This window comes from Xylocopa sonorina, chromosome 2 (genome assembly GCF_050948175.1).
Source record: "Xylocopa sonorina isolate GNS202 chromosome 2, iyXylSono1_principal, whole genome shotgun sequence".
Taxonomy (NCBI): domain Eukaryota; kingdom Metazoa; phylum Arthropoda; class Insecta; order Hymenoptera; family Apidae; genus Xylocopa; species Xylocopa sonorina.
This window is the reverse complement of record NC_135194.1, coordinates 13,731,806-13,745,521: the sequence shown is the minus strand read 5'-3', so window position 1 is coordinate 13,745,521 and position 13,716 is coordinate 13,731,806. Positions and strand designations below refer to the sequence as shown.

Here is a 13,716-nt window from a genome sequence, read left to right as displayed (position 1 = left end):
ATATTGGTTGCTTGTACAACGCACGTGTTCCGCTACTGTCTGCTTCGAACTTAGAACGTTTCTTATCGCTATGTGCTAAAGTAAAATAGCGTAAAATTATACTCACAAAATTATAAGTTATTTTATATAATTTGAAAATTTTTTTAATTAGCAGAGGATCGAAACAATGGCATCTATTGGTGATATAAATTGGATTTTCAATTCCGGACGGTTAATAGGATGTACCGTGCTCGTCGCTACGAAGGATAATGTAAAAGTGAGAAGATTTCGAGACGTGATCTTCATTTTATTTTCAATGTCCCTGTACTTCGTAAGCTTTGTAATATTGCTCGTCTACGTATTGGCGTATAATGATGTGGACTCAAAGACTATGCTTTTGCTGTTTACGAGGATATTGCTTTTTTATTCCTCTATATTCATGGATGCCGCGTTGACCACGTTGTGGATATGGAAGATTCGATCTGTTCTCTCGCAGTTGCAAAATTTTGATTGTGTTACCAAGTACGATAATCCCGTGAGAAAAAAACGATTACGAATCGCCTGTCGTATTATTGTGATCGTTACTTCTTTATACTGGGCGATAGCCGCATACTTGACTTACAGGTGAGATTTTCAGTACTTATTTAATGAATGAGATCAATATCGTCGCGTTGGAATAGTTCTTTTTTAAACAGTTAGAAACTATTAATGGAAATTGTATAAAGCTTTAATTTAGTTGTGGAGCTTCATAACTCAATTAATCTTCAATGTGAATTGAGAACGTTTGCACTAGACAGAAATCTTATAAAGTTATGGTATAACAGTAGTTATATATATATATATATATATATATATATATATATATATATAACTTTACTAAATAATGTTCCTTCTTTTTCTAGTATCGAAATCAGAGTGGCAATCTTTCGTGGGATTTTATACTTTATCATAAACACTTCTGTGAATATACAAATCCTAATATTCGCTGGCATTCTGTTTCTTATCGGCGAGAGATTTCGTCATCTCTGCGATATAGTGACGCTCTCTAAGGGTAGGTTTATTTCTAAAACATACAGAGTTAAACCTCGCCCAGTTTATTTGTTTGCGATCGTTTTATGCATCGTTTGGTTGAATTCGCTTTCCGGGCCACAGTCGATCGTTTGCCTGAATCTATTTTCTTTCCACCGTGGTGCACGGCCAAAAATCTCGGCACGTTACGCATTCGTATTTTATTTTGTTTCATTGGAAACTTTGTTTATTATCACTTGCGTTCGCTTCCTATGAATTTCTACGGCTGTTCTTTCTTACAGAGCCCACGCAAGGTAACAATACCGAAACAGGCCGAAAGTACCTCTTCCATTATGAGAATTGGAGATTTTATCAATAGATACATTTCACGTAACTTCGCGTTTCAATCATTTTCTAATAACAGCAAAAATTTTAGATTCCTATCGAGCAGTCGATAATGTCTGAAGTGATGCGAACTAACGAGTTGTTTGCACGCATCGTTCGCTTATGTGTGCCGGTCGAACGATTATGTTCTTATCGTTTTCTTCCTGTCCTGTTCGCAGAGTACAAGTTGATAGCGGCCAATCGATCGAACGGACACCTCACGCTCCAGCAGATATGGTGGTTGCATTGCTCTCTGGTAAACGCTGCTGAACTGATAAATTCGGTGTACGCAGTTCAATTGTTGCTTTGGATCTCGATGATGTCGATCAACGTGTTGTCGAGAATATATTCGTTAAATGATCTGAGACTGTCGGACTCCGGGAAGATCAGGGAAACGATGCTGGTAATCGATTGTGCTGTAAATTTAGTGTTGATCACCACTGTCTGTCACATGACAGCGTACCAGGTAGACATTTGTAGGGAGTAATGTAAAATCTGTCGAATAGAATTTAGACACGGATATAGCCTGATGTTTGTTTAGGCGAACCGCGTTGGCGAACTTATTTTTTCACCGTATTCATCTGTTTCCATGAAACGTGTATTCCTGCAGGTAAGTTTAGTATAGGGAAATCGTTTGAGAGCGTCCCAACACTTGAAGAGAATTGGGGCACGTTATTCATTTTATGGAATCGAATGAACGAAAAACTCTCTTGGTTTATTTAACATATGTGTCTAATTACAGGAACATTTGGAGATAGCAGCTTACTTTCAGCTGAGAAAGGTACACTTTTCTACCATCGCTGGCATCATACGGGTTGATCTTCCCCTATTACTCTCGGTAAGATTAGATGAATGGAATTAAAATTCATAGATTGATGTTAAGAAATGTTTTCATTTGGATGCGTTTTTCTTATCCCTCTATCGAAAAAAAGACATGAGAGGTTTTTAATTTGTTAACCCTTTGACTGCGGTAAATTGCAGTGCGTTGCAATATTCGTATGACGATAATCGCTGAGATTGGTTGAAGCATGTCATTATATCTACTGTACGTTGTTTCCCGTAAGAGGTTAATAAAATAGTAGCGGTATTGGGCGTACATAAATGCCGCTGGTTCACATTAATGGATAGTTGAGTGCATACATACGCTCTTTTTTAACAAGCACTAACTTTCTAAAAGTGTACATGTTCATGGTTTCGCAGTCAAAGGATTAATCAGCATCGTTAAAGGCAAATGATTTATTTCAACGACATAATTTCGAATGTTCTTTTACAGATATTCTCTGCTGTGACGACGTACCTAGTAATTCTTTCTTAAACAACAGCTTCTAAAGTCCAACAATACTTTCTTGTTGCTTGATTTTATGTCAAAGTTTGGAATGACTAACAAAACAAGTATGAAATAGAAAGCGCAAGAGAAAATGCTGGCTCTGTGTGATATCGATTGATTTTTGATATGCCACCGAGACGCCAATAGAGGAGATCGTTTTGTCGTAACAGAATACGCGTGAAATTTATTCTATCCTTTGTAGGTATTCACGGTTGACTAAACCGAGCTACAACAACCCTCTGTTCGATTCTTCGTTTTCTCCGCAATAGAGCTTGAATGGTAGCAGATAAAAGCGAGACGATATAAAACGTCCAGGACGACTAATTTGTAATCCGTTTAGGGGCGACGCATCACCTCAGGATTTTCGTCAAATCACATTTGTCATTTGTTGGAACAAGGGACGATCGAATCCTGGAAGTTCTATGATAAGCCAAGGAAGACAATAATGTACGACACATCTGTTGAAGCTGATGGGCTGTATTTCCGTAAACTTTCCACCAGTCCAATTATTTTTCTCAGACATGTCAATTCAGATGTTCTATCAATTTATTTGTTCATGATTTTTTAATTATTTCATCAGTCAGTTAGACTTTGTGCTTTGACAAAAATACGGTAAAAGTTGACCGGAGATCAACAAAAAGGCTGGTCACTTAACACTATGCTTTGTGTGCATAGTATCATGTCGAAATAAATAAAGCTTGCTTACAGACCGGTCTCGAGTTTCTACGGAAAAACCTGCTGCCGCTCGAACCAAAATGTCCCTCGAAAGAAGTGTGCATAAAACCTAGGAATAGACTAATTGTTGTTGAAGAGAGAAAGTTTGTACATAGTGTTCTTTCGCAGTGAATTTCGCAGCGAACGGTAATGTCTGTCAACCGTTATGGATCGAGGGATCATGTAAGATCGACGCCTTTTCAGATCTCAGTGGTAGGTGGAGAATAAAACGGTGCGCAGGAAGCGCAGGGTACAAGGAGGATGAGTGAAGATACGCAGGACGCAGGCGCGTTCGAAGAAATGTGCGCGAGTGTCCACGTCTATAATGCTTTGAAGAGCATCGGCGGGAGCTGCGATTCTTCCTTTCAGTTTACTCTGGTCCCGCTTCCGAAACTTCTCGCGCGCATTATTCTCGCCAGAAGGGAGGTCAGTTTGATTGTGAGTTTCGATCGTGTGGCTTGTCGAAAATCGATCCGGAGGGATGGTATAATAGAGTTAAGAGTTACTTGAGGAGCGCACGAAGCCATCAAACTTGCGGCTAACAGAACTGGATCAAGGTCAAGTATGATGAAGACACAGAGGTTACAGTTTGTTAATGATCGTGGCTTAATATCTTTTTCTATCAATTGTAGTGGGTGATGAAAGCAGTTAGTAGAACTCGTACAGTATTGTGTAGTAGGGGTTAAATGTTTCGAGCAATTTTCTGCTTTTATTTGATACTTGTGGCAAGTGACCGATGACATTCAGTTCCTTTTTTTCGAAAAAGTAAATATTTAACGCGAACACAGAATCCGTTCTGGTAATATCTTGTTCAGCGCAAATGTTTTACAAGCACACGTGCACATGCATGTAATGTGCGGGAAGTTATCGTATACATCTTTCAGTAAATACTCGCGCTATGACTTCGCACAGCGCCTGGGCTTATAAATACCCAAATGCAGTTATTCTGTCCGACTCCTTTTATCTTTCTGGGAAAATATAATGAAACCTTAAATCTTCACTACGTTTAATACATATTTTATGTGAAAGTGAATTTTATCGCGCTTGCAAAAAAATTATCATCCCCCGACATTGCAGCTCCATGTAACGATCAGTTTCACGAGTTTTATTTAAATTTATTTTCATCTCGTCATTGACCAGATAATATAAAATCGTGATACAAGCGAATATACAATGGTTATATCGAGCGATGAGCTCTGCCACTGACAGCTTGAGCCATATACAAGAGGGTGGATCAAAAGGGTGAAAAAATAGGATGCGAGCGTTTTGTATGCTCATCCACCTTCGTCATCGAGAAATTGATTCCATCTTCAAATTACTCGACTACTCTTGTTCGCCATTGTCTTAATTCAAGATTTCGCGAACTAAATTGACTAGAGAAGATTGACGCGTCTTGTTAATAGCCTAATCGAATTTCTAATATTAGATAGCGAGCGAAATTAATTTTAACAATCTTGCTGTATATAATTACGGCATTAATCAGAGAATATATTTTCGATGGAATGTCACTGCTAATGGTACAATGATTATTCTATTACACGATATCCGAGAGAATCTTTCTCGATGAAAACCTCAAGTAAAGAAAAGATAGTCGTTCAAGCGAAATAATACCAGAAATTTTTACAATAAATTCTGTGCGCGTGAAAGGTGGTCCCTTCTGTATATACGTAATCGAATTTATTCGAACGATAAGAAGATAAAGCAGCTGCCCGAAGCGTAAACACGGGAAAGAAGAATCACATAGCCTCCAGAAACAATTAAGCAACTGGTCGCAACCGCGTTCTGATTTAACCCGAAGCAAATATTTAGAAACTACATTATATTTTTTGTATTGGGAAGCGGACAAAAATCACTTCGCAGAACGCACGAAATTCTACGAGAGGGCTGATATTCGGGTTCTAAAGGAAGAGAAAACCATGACGACGAATATGTACAGCGATTCAAGGATGATATCGACAACATCCTTGCCGGGGTTCAACGACTCCTACAATGACACGAAGAGAAACTTCAAAGTGGACATCACCGAGGAAATACTTCAATACATTTACGACAAGTTGCACAGCGAGACCAATTACTTGCTGATCATCCTCTATGTTCCTGTCATAGCACTGGCTGTAACCGCCAATGTCCTCGTCATCGCAGTCGTTTTCAAGTATCACTATATGCGCAGGTATGTATACAGTTCGCCCTGTCGATGGAAAACTATCTCTATGAACCTTTTCCCCTTTGCATGCACACAGGACTATCAAATCGATCATTTGCAATACCGCTTGCGATTTTAATGCAAATTATCTAGTTATTTATCTCCACTCTAAAAGTGTAGCTATTAATTAGGTTGCATCTAAGGCATTCGGATCACGGATAATGGGCATGTTCGCCTCATGAGACTTAATTAAAGGAATGCGTGCGATAAGACGGGGCAGGCAATTAAAACTTTGCAAGGATCCTGAATCCTCTTTGGTTCGAATTGAGGTGAGAGTCGACTAAATTACACGGCGACGATTCGATTTAAACGCCCTCAAGTGTATGGGCTGTTGATTAGCGCTGCTGACATAGGCCTGGATAGGGCTGATGTCCTGACGCGGCTGTCGGCTTACTATCAGAATATTGCTTTCGGTACAACAGGATCGAACCCCAATAGAGTTAATTATAACTTTAGGCGCGGTTCGTTACATAGTTGGGCAAATTATCCTCGAAAGATCAAAGTTGATGCAACGCGCAAGTTATATCCTCTTTTTTCTTCAGCTTTCCAATGTGAGATCGATGGATAGTATTATATAAAACACTACGAATCTCGTTGAAAAGCAAAGGTTGCCATGCGAATGTTAGGCCAGGTGGATGCCAAATCCGAGCGAGTTTCAACGTTGTTCATTGCAATTTATTTCTCGTCCTCGGTTGCTTCACGCGTCGACGATCCTTCTTATGTCTTTCGCCGTCTTTGCGGCGAGCGTATTTCCTCGACCCAGTTTAGCCCTGAGAAAGAACTTCAGGAAGAAGATCTACCTTCGAGGGGGGCAGAGAAGAGCGATAAATTAGAATGCATAGATTGCCTATAAATTGCAAATGCATAATCGAGGATGCAGGGCAGTACGCGCTCGATGAGTGGCAACAATCTGTTGAGGGTGCATCGCGAACATGTACAAATACGTATACCGCGTGTGTGACGCGCTTGCAAACAATGTGCAGCAAATTAAACTCACCGATAGAAATTACCGGCTCGGATATAGAAGAGTCACGCTGTGTCTGTCGCGGTTTGTACGCGACATATTGTTTGTAATCGAGCAACGAGTAAATAAAATGTACCGTGTTGGCGCTGAATCCTGGACGGTAAACGAGCCATGCAACCGAGGCACGAGTGAATCCAATCGGGTCGAGAATTTATCCGTGTTTCGTTAATAATTACGAGGACAAGAAGAATTGCACTTTGAGCATTCTTAGGCGCGAAAACGAAGGAACGCATGGACGTGTTCGCTTATTTCCGACAACGTCGAAGCGTCGAGCAAATAAGCGATCAATTCGCGCTCGTGATACATGGACGAACGTCACAGTTAGCCCGTTCGACGTTTATTTGTAAAGCAAAAATTACTGACCTCTCCCTCCGCCAGTAGGAGTTGCGTGATCTTGGTGCGTGGCCAACGCGAGCGTGAATTTTGACATTAACCAACGTTACTCACCAGTTGCAAGAATAATAATAAGACCGCGAAGGAGAAGGACACGTGTTTCGCGAAATTTCCAGAGTTGATGTTTAACGAATGTGAACCACTTAATCATCGTTCGTTCAAGATTAGTTCGGGCTCGTGACAATGGCTCGAGGAGGCACGAGGGTAGGTCTTCCGTAGCGTGCGAGGAACTCGTCATTGCCGAGGACTCGAACGTCAATAAAAGCCGCTTGCTCTTTCCATCGAATCGTGGAACTCAATATTGGTCCAAGGATTAACAACGTCAATGTCACTTATATAGCGCACAATCAATAGTAGATATCGTGGTGCAGTGCAATGTGAAGGCACGCGCGCGACTGAAAATGTTTAACATTCAGAAGGCTCATTTTATTTTCAGCGTGACTAATTACTTCGTGGTGAACCTGTCTGTGGCGGACCTCTTGGTGACTATGATCTGTATGCCCGTGGCTGTCAGCCAGGCAATCTCGATAGTGTGGACCCACGGAGAACTGATGTGCAAGCTTTCTTCTTACCTCCAGGGTAATTTCAACGATCTCACGTAACCAAAATCAACCCTTATTTTACATCCGATCGACACAGCCTCCCAAACGCAGAATCGCATGGTCCGATTTGATGGAATAACGTGGTCGATGAAGTGAAGAGCATAAATTACAATTTAAATGGATTGAATGGTAATTTACACTGTTCGTACTGCACATTCTCCAGCGTGATATTATTCGGATTTACACATGAACGGAAAAGAAATATAACTGCCACGAATTGCCGCGATATAACGCACGCATCCCTAAGCAGCAAGTAAGAAAGTCACTCGGATTCATGCATAAAAGATCCCCCCCGGCTGTATGTGCCAGCGTGCACGTATACATCGATGTTCCTCCCGGTCTGATGCTTTCTTGAGCGATCCTCCTTCTCTATGCGGATGCAATTTTAGTTTTCCTCTTTGTATATACGTGCCGACCTTTCCACCTACGTAAGTACAGCCCCGAGACTTTGTCCGACCGAATAAAGGCTAAATGTCTTATTAGAGACGAACGAGTCCACGGCGAGTGTCGACGATGATTTAAAAAGATGACAATGACTCGCCCCCTTTTTCTTTTCCTGATGTACGTCGATAAACTTAAAGTGTTGCCGTAGGTGTTGCAGTCGCCGCTTCGATTTTCACCATTACCGCGATGAGCATTGACAGATACCTGGCGATAAGGAATCCTATCGCGCTCCGCCGGGTGTTCAATCGAAAAAGCACTGTGCTCGTTATCGTGGCTCTTTGGCTGGTCGCTTTAATAATCTTTGCACCCATTTTGAGAGCGGTTAGTATGAAACTTGACAATATCGAAATATCCTGTACATTATTATTCGCTTTTTTCTTTTATCCTTCAGCGATGCTCTTATTTTGGTCAAGGTGCCGCTCGTAAATGTTCGACCGATGAGAAATGACTTTTACCGATCGTAACCAGTTTCATTAATATTCCTGGTGACATATCGAGTTACTGCCTTTTTCTATTTATTTGTCATGGATATTGCCTCTTTCACGTGACTCGTTAAATTGAATTGGAAAGACTGATGATTCAGGTGCGATTCGCGTACGAACACCTGTTTCTTTTTATTACGTATACACGGGGGGTATCATTGTTTTATTAAAAAATAAATTCCCGTCTCATCGCTCGTATACTTTTCCTAACATTGTGTGCTCGCTGATCAGTGGATTTATTCATCTGTCTATTTGTGAAGCATAATTTCTTGAAATCATTGGGCTTCCCCCTAACCGCGAGAGATTATTCCTGAAAGCATTTGCTTTAGTCTATCAGCCTCTTCTTTTTCGTTGCCCTAAAGGATCATTAATGCTTATTACAGTTGCGAAAATATAAGCTTCCCTGACGTTTGACAAGAGTCTTGAATATCTGCGAGCGGTACGATATGCATTATGAGAGAATCTTGGTAACTTTCTCACATATACGCAGTAAAATAGTAAAAGGAAAAGCGGAGGATAAAACACTCTCCTGATGCGTCAGCGGGAACGTTATTGCGAATAAATCTTTTCGCAGAAACTTCTGCGTCGAAAGACAAGTCAACGAATGACTGCTGTCCGATCTTTCTTTCAGATGACCCTCCAAAATCCGGTCATGGAACTTAGCAACATCACTCTCAACGGATCATGGACAATGACGAGAAATAATTCGCAGAACACTTCACGCGTGCCACGCGTGCCGCCGGCCTTTAACATTTGTTCGGAAGACTTCAAGCCCTTGGGTATCGAGGCGCCACTTTTCGGTGGGGTGTGCTTCGTGCTGGTCTATGCGATTCCCGGTAAGGTTGCGTGATTTATAGCGAATTCAAACTTCGCCATTTGTCTTTGCACCATTTCCTTTTTCCCCTTTCAAAAGTGAAAACGAAGGCTGCACGATTTGCTTTTATCATCCTTCTCGTGAGAGGGATCAATCACTTTACCCTCATCTGTTTTCGACGCCCTTTATGGTTTCCTTCGTCTGGTTTCTTGTACTCTTTAGGTTTCGTCGTCGTACTATCCTACAGCATGATGGGACGAACGCTGTGCGCCCGGATACCACCTTTCGATTGCGACAGCGTCCAGGGAAGTGCCAGCTCGCGACAGGTTAGCCCCCAGATCACCATTTCGCCTGGTTCAGCCCTTCATCTTATTCTGTTCTCGTTGCGCAAAGAACACACTGCACGTGAATAGTTTTAGTATTGCACGTACGAATTAGTTCCTGTTTAGAGACAAATTCGGTCTCTAGCCTGTCTTAAATGACGTCGCGTTAAAAGAGTCGTGTACTTTGTATGTATTGAATTAAGTTAGAATGAGTCAAACGGTAGCGCACATATCACTTCTTTAATTTTGATTCGTTAAAGCCCATTCAAAAGTAGGGCGTACCACAAATGACCACTGTTCGAAAAAGAAAACGCCTCTGATTCATTCCATAATTTTCACATTTCCATTTCTTCTTTTTTCTCTTTACATCGTGCATTTGACGCTTCTAGTCGACCCGACTTTTATTCGGTGAACCGTAACAGTGATCTAATTGTTGGATATGTTTGCGCATCTTGCGTTTGTACTTGCCTCGTCGACGATTAGACGGTGAATCGATGTTGATCCAATTCTAACCGCGTTAGCAACCAGTGCGTAACCGCATTTTATTCTCAGAGTTTCAGGCTGGTACGCGAGAGAAGGCGAATTGCTTGGATATTACTTCTTCTGGCAGTGCTTTTCGCTCTGTGCTGGCTACCGTATAACGTTTTAATACTTTTAATCGACTTGGGCGCAGTCGGTGAGTGGTCGTTCATTGATGAAAGCTTGGAAATCGCCACGCACCTTTTAATCGAATATCTTTGTATAGGCGAAACCTATATAAGCACCCATAATTCAATACCCACGCCAATAATTCAATACCGCTGTCCGTATATCCCTTTGCCGTTGCGGAAACAAAAGTACCAAAGCTATCAACTTTGCCCGACATTTGGTCACTCATTGAATTATTCGAGAAACGTTAATGTTTATCGATGTCAAGTCATCGTTCGATTAGAACCATTTTCATTTAATTGTTATCGCATAAAAAAAAACTATAGATGTGTTTGCTGTATCGCAAAAATGGTTAAAGCAGGAAAGAAATCGTCCCCCATCGAACGATGCCACAATATTTGCTGACGTGCGTGCCGGTCTCCGAAAACTTGTCACTCAATTCTTTGCCCTGACAATATCGACGAAATAAGTGGTCCGCACACGATCGATAACATCGTTGATACTTGCAAATATTGACGATATTATCGATGATGCGTGGTCGATGTTGAAGGATTGGGATCGAAGCATTGAAACATGCTGGGAAAGTTATTGTTTAAAATGTATTGATCAATGACTCTGATCCGGCAGAGGGAAAAGCAACGCCGGACGTTCTCTCCTATTGCCTGTTCTTAGGACACGCGAACAGCGCGCTGAATCCTATGGTGTATTGCTTCATGACTCGCAATTTTCGACGGAGCGTGTCGGAGATTCTACGACACGGTCTTCGGGGTTTAACATGTTCGAGACCTCGTCGCAGAGTGAGTATCAGCAATGTCTGCATGTTCAGTGAAACATATGTGTTGCAGTTTGAAGAAACCCTTTCCTCCTGTATTTTAGTTCGAACATTGTATCGAAACGTCACAAAAGATCTCGCATTTCATTCAAAGGCTACTCTAACTTTGATCGCGATAGTCCTTTGATGCTGCACGACACGGTCAAAAATTTCCACTCGTCGCGCGATATAAACGCGATGAAAAGTCGCGTACCGCTGGGCATGATGTTATCGTTTACTGCATTTCGTGGAAAACAAGAGGAACCTCTTTCTCTTCTTTATTTGCGCCTGGAATTTATATGGCGTAGTTTGAGCTCGTCATTTGCGAGGGTGCGAAGGATCGTGAGTATCGCGTCTTTATTAAACCCCAATATGAATTCCTTGCCTATAAGTCCGTCGAATTATAGCTGGAGCGTGAGATACTTTGCAAGAGCATTTATCCACACGGTTTATGAGAACTGAATTGGCCAGCTTCCGAGCAAACACGATAGTAAAATCGTTGCATTTTTTCACCGAGGAAACAAATACCACGGGGATGTCTGTAATTGCTACGCTATATAAGATAAATAGTACAAAGTTCAGTGTCGTATCAAGTTATTGCTATAAAGATTGTTGATAACACATAAAATACTAGATTTTTAATGTTCACTAAAATTATTACATTTTATAATGGGTCAAATGCGTATACACGCATATACCATTGTCATGACCATAAGCCATTTGTCGCCAATTTATCGGACGACCACTCAATATTTATATGACAAACCAGCGTTCCAAGTGAATTTCCTATCTCTCTATTAGAGAGGAGACGAGTTTACCAACGTAAAGTTCTCACGAGCAATCACGCTCTAGGCAATGTTGTATCAATGCCGCGATTGTCCATGTATCAATCCCCCGCAATACGTTTAATATTTCTTCAAACACTCCTCGTCTTAATTTAGGCCTACATTCCGGAAATAAATGTTCTGTAAACAAAAGAACAACCGTATCTAGGAAGCAATAACTTTAAAAGATGTTTGTCGTCCTACACCTCGAGCGGTTCTGACGTATTGTTTCAGAGTGTTCAAGGAACTGGCGTGATCGATGACGTGTGCGCAGGGTGCAGTACTGGTGGCACAATGAGACGCGGGTTGCTTCGCAAACGGAGAATGTTACCTGGATGCGGATGCGGACTCCCGATCGGCGGTCACCACGCTGTTCTGGCTCTTCGACGGACGAACACGACGAGCAGCGGCTACGACAGTTTCTACAGCAGGCACAGCCCTCATCGACGTTGCTACATGCTGCGAAGTCTTTCGGGAAGGCCGCAAACAACGGTGGAACAGGTGAAGAACGTGAACAAAAACCAGGAAACGAACTACGAGAAGAACGAGACCGATCCACCCCGTGTGAACACGCTGGTTACCACTGACGAACAAGGTGGCTTTCAAATAAATGATTTAACTTAAGAAGTAACTGGCAATGACTTTTCGCATTAGATATATACTGCTGTTAGACGTATCTTGGTATTGTTACACATTTGAAAGTATTTAATGTACATAAAGATTGAACGTGGACAGTGAAGAATGAAAATGGAGAGTGCAATGACTATTGTAACGACGTGAAATGATTTCCATCGTAAATATCTTTCCATTCGTTCAGTGATTTTTAGATCGTAGTGCTGTGACGTTCGTTTAACGATCCCAGTAATGATTAAATCAATCGCATGAATTGTCGAAGTAGATGAAGAATCTCTTTAATGGTGAGTTTTCAATTTCCTTCTGTTAATTGTTCCCGATATTATGGTAGATTTGTAATAAAACGTTTAATTCCATTGAATGAACATTTCGCTGCTTTATATTAGCAGGAATAATGAATGAGAGAAAAGTGCATGCAGTAGTTAACGAGGAACAGAACGAAAGAGTAAGTTTGTTAAGTGTGCCTGAGTGGAAGAGACAATTACAAGCCAGGTTCAGGAACGAAAGGAAATGTTGAAACAGCGACGAGTGCTCGTACTTCCGCCACTGTTTACTGCTTGTCATTCGCACTCCACTCGTTTCGACTTTGACTGAAACGGTCCACCGTGAAAAGCATGATAAAAAGGAAGCTACGTAACTGTAACGAGAATGAATGAGCAACCGCGTTTTGCAAATATTTATTTACGTTGGGTAAACTCGTTCGTCCGATAGGTTGACGTTGATGGTTGTTATCCGGTTCAATTAAACTTCAATTGAATTGATCTCAGCAAAAATAGATACGAAGAGAATTTCATGGTTCGACGATCAAGAAATTCCACTCGTTTGCGGAATATTTCTAGGGACTGGACGACTTGCACCAACAGAGAAATTGGAAAACTGCAACGTATGTATTTCTAATTAAAATAGATATCACTGAAGAACGTCCCGTTATCGCTGAGCATTAATAATACTGATGGTTCTCTATTAGTAAACGACGTATCGAAGCATTAAACCAGCATAACGTTTATATTCCGTACTCGGCAGTGTCAGTACATTTCGTTTAAACATTTCAAGTGATTAAATAGAGCTTTGTCTAATACGCGTACTGAACAATAAGAACAGAA

At 41.3% G+C, this 13,716-nt stretch overlaps 2 protein-coding genes across 5 annotated transcripts; both read left to right on the top strand.

Annotated features, from left to right (window-relative positions):
• The first annotated feature begins 166 nt into the window (after positions 1-166).
• LOC143432961 (uncharacterized) lies at positions 167-2,747 on the top strand. The gene is made up of 6 exons (XM_076909969.1): positions 167-603; positions 882-1,030; positions 1,551-1,837; positions 1,913-1,981; positions 2,114-2,209; positions 2,645-2,747. Exons 1-6 carry the CDS (start codon positions 167-169, stop codon positions 2,684-2,686), a joined length of 1,080 nt encoding a protein of 359 aa, XP_076766084.1. The 3' UTR covers positions 2,687-2,747.
• A 2,508-nt stretch (positions 2,748-5,255) lies between these two features.
• Positions 5,256-12,785, top strand: LOC143433092 (QRFP-like peptide receptor). Of its 4 annotated transcripts, none has more exons than XM_076910221.1 (8): positions 5,256-5,582; positions 7,469-7,611; positions 8,227-8,399; positions 9,192-9,396; positions 9,597-9,700; positions 10,250-10,373; positions 10,973-11,142; positions 12,215-12,785. In XM_076910221.1, exons 1-8 carry the CDS (start codon positions 5,329-5,331, stop codon positions 12,602-12,604), a joined length of 1,563 nt encoding a protein of 520 aa, XP_076766336.1. In that variant the 5' UTR covers positions 5,256-5,328; the 3' UTR covers positions 12,605-12,785. The 4 variants fall into 4 exon arrangements, with proteins under 4 accessions (XP_076766336.1, XP_076766337.1, XP_076766338.1 ...); XM_076910223.1 differs by lacking the exon at positions 5,256-5,582 and adding an exon at positions 6,304-7,236; XM_076910224.1 differs by lacking the exon at positions 5,256-5,582 and adding an exon at positions 7,247-7,385.
• Positions 12,786-13,716: the final 931 nt, after the last annotated feature.

Excerpts from the sequence above, each read along its gene's own strand:
- LOC143432961 (XM_076909969.1), top strand. The coding sequence starts at position 167 with ATGGCATCTATTGGTGATATAAATTGGATTTTCAATTCCGGACGGTTA. Across the intron at positions 1,838-1,912 it reads GTCACATGACAGCGTACCAG|GCGAACCGCGTTGGCGAACT; the intron begins GTAGACATTTGT and ends ATGTTTGTTTAG. Across the intron at positions 1,982-2,113 it reads TGAAACGTGTATTCCTGCAG|GAACATTTGGAGATAGCAGC; the intron begins GTAAGTTTAGTA and ends GTCTAATTACAG.
- LOC143433092 (XM_076910221.1), top strand. The coding sequence starts at position 5,329 with ATGACGACGAATATGTACAGCGATTCAAGGATGATATCGACAACATCC. Across the intron at positions 9,397-9,596 it reads GCTGGTCTATGCGATTCCCG|GTTTCGTCGTCGTACTATCC; the intron begins GTAAGGTTGCGT and ends TGTACTCTTTAG. Across the intron at positions 11,143-12,214 it reads GTTCGAGACCTCGTCGCAGA|AGTGTTCAAGGAACTGGCGT; the intron begins GTGAGTATCAGC and ends GTATTGTTTCAG.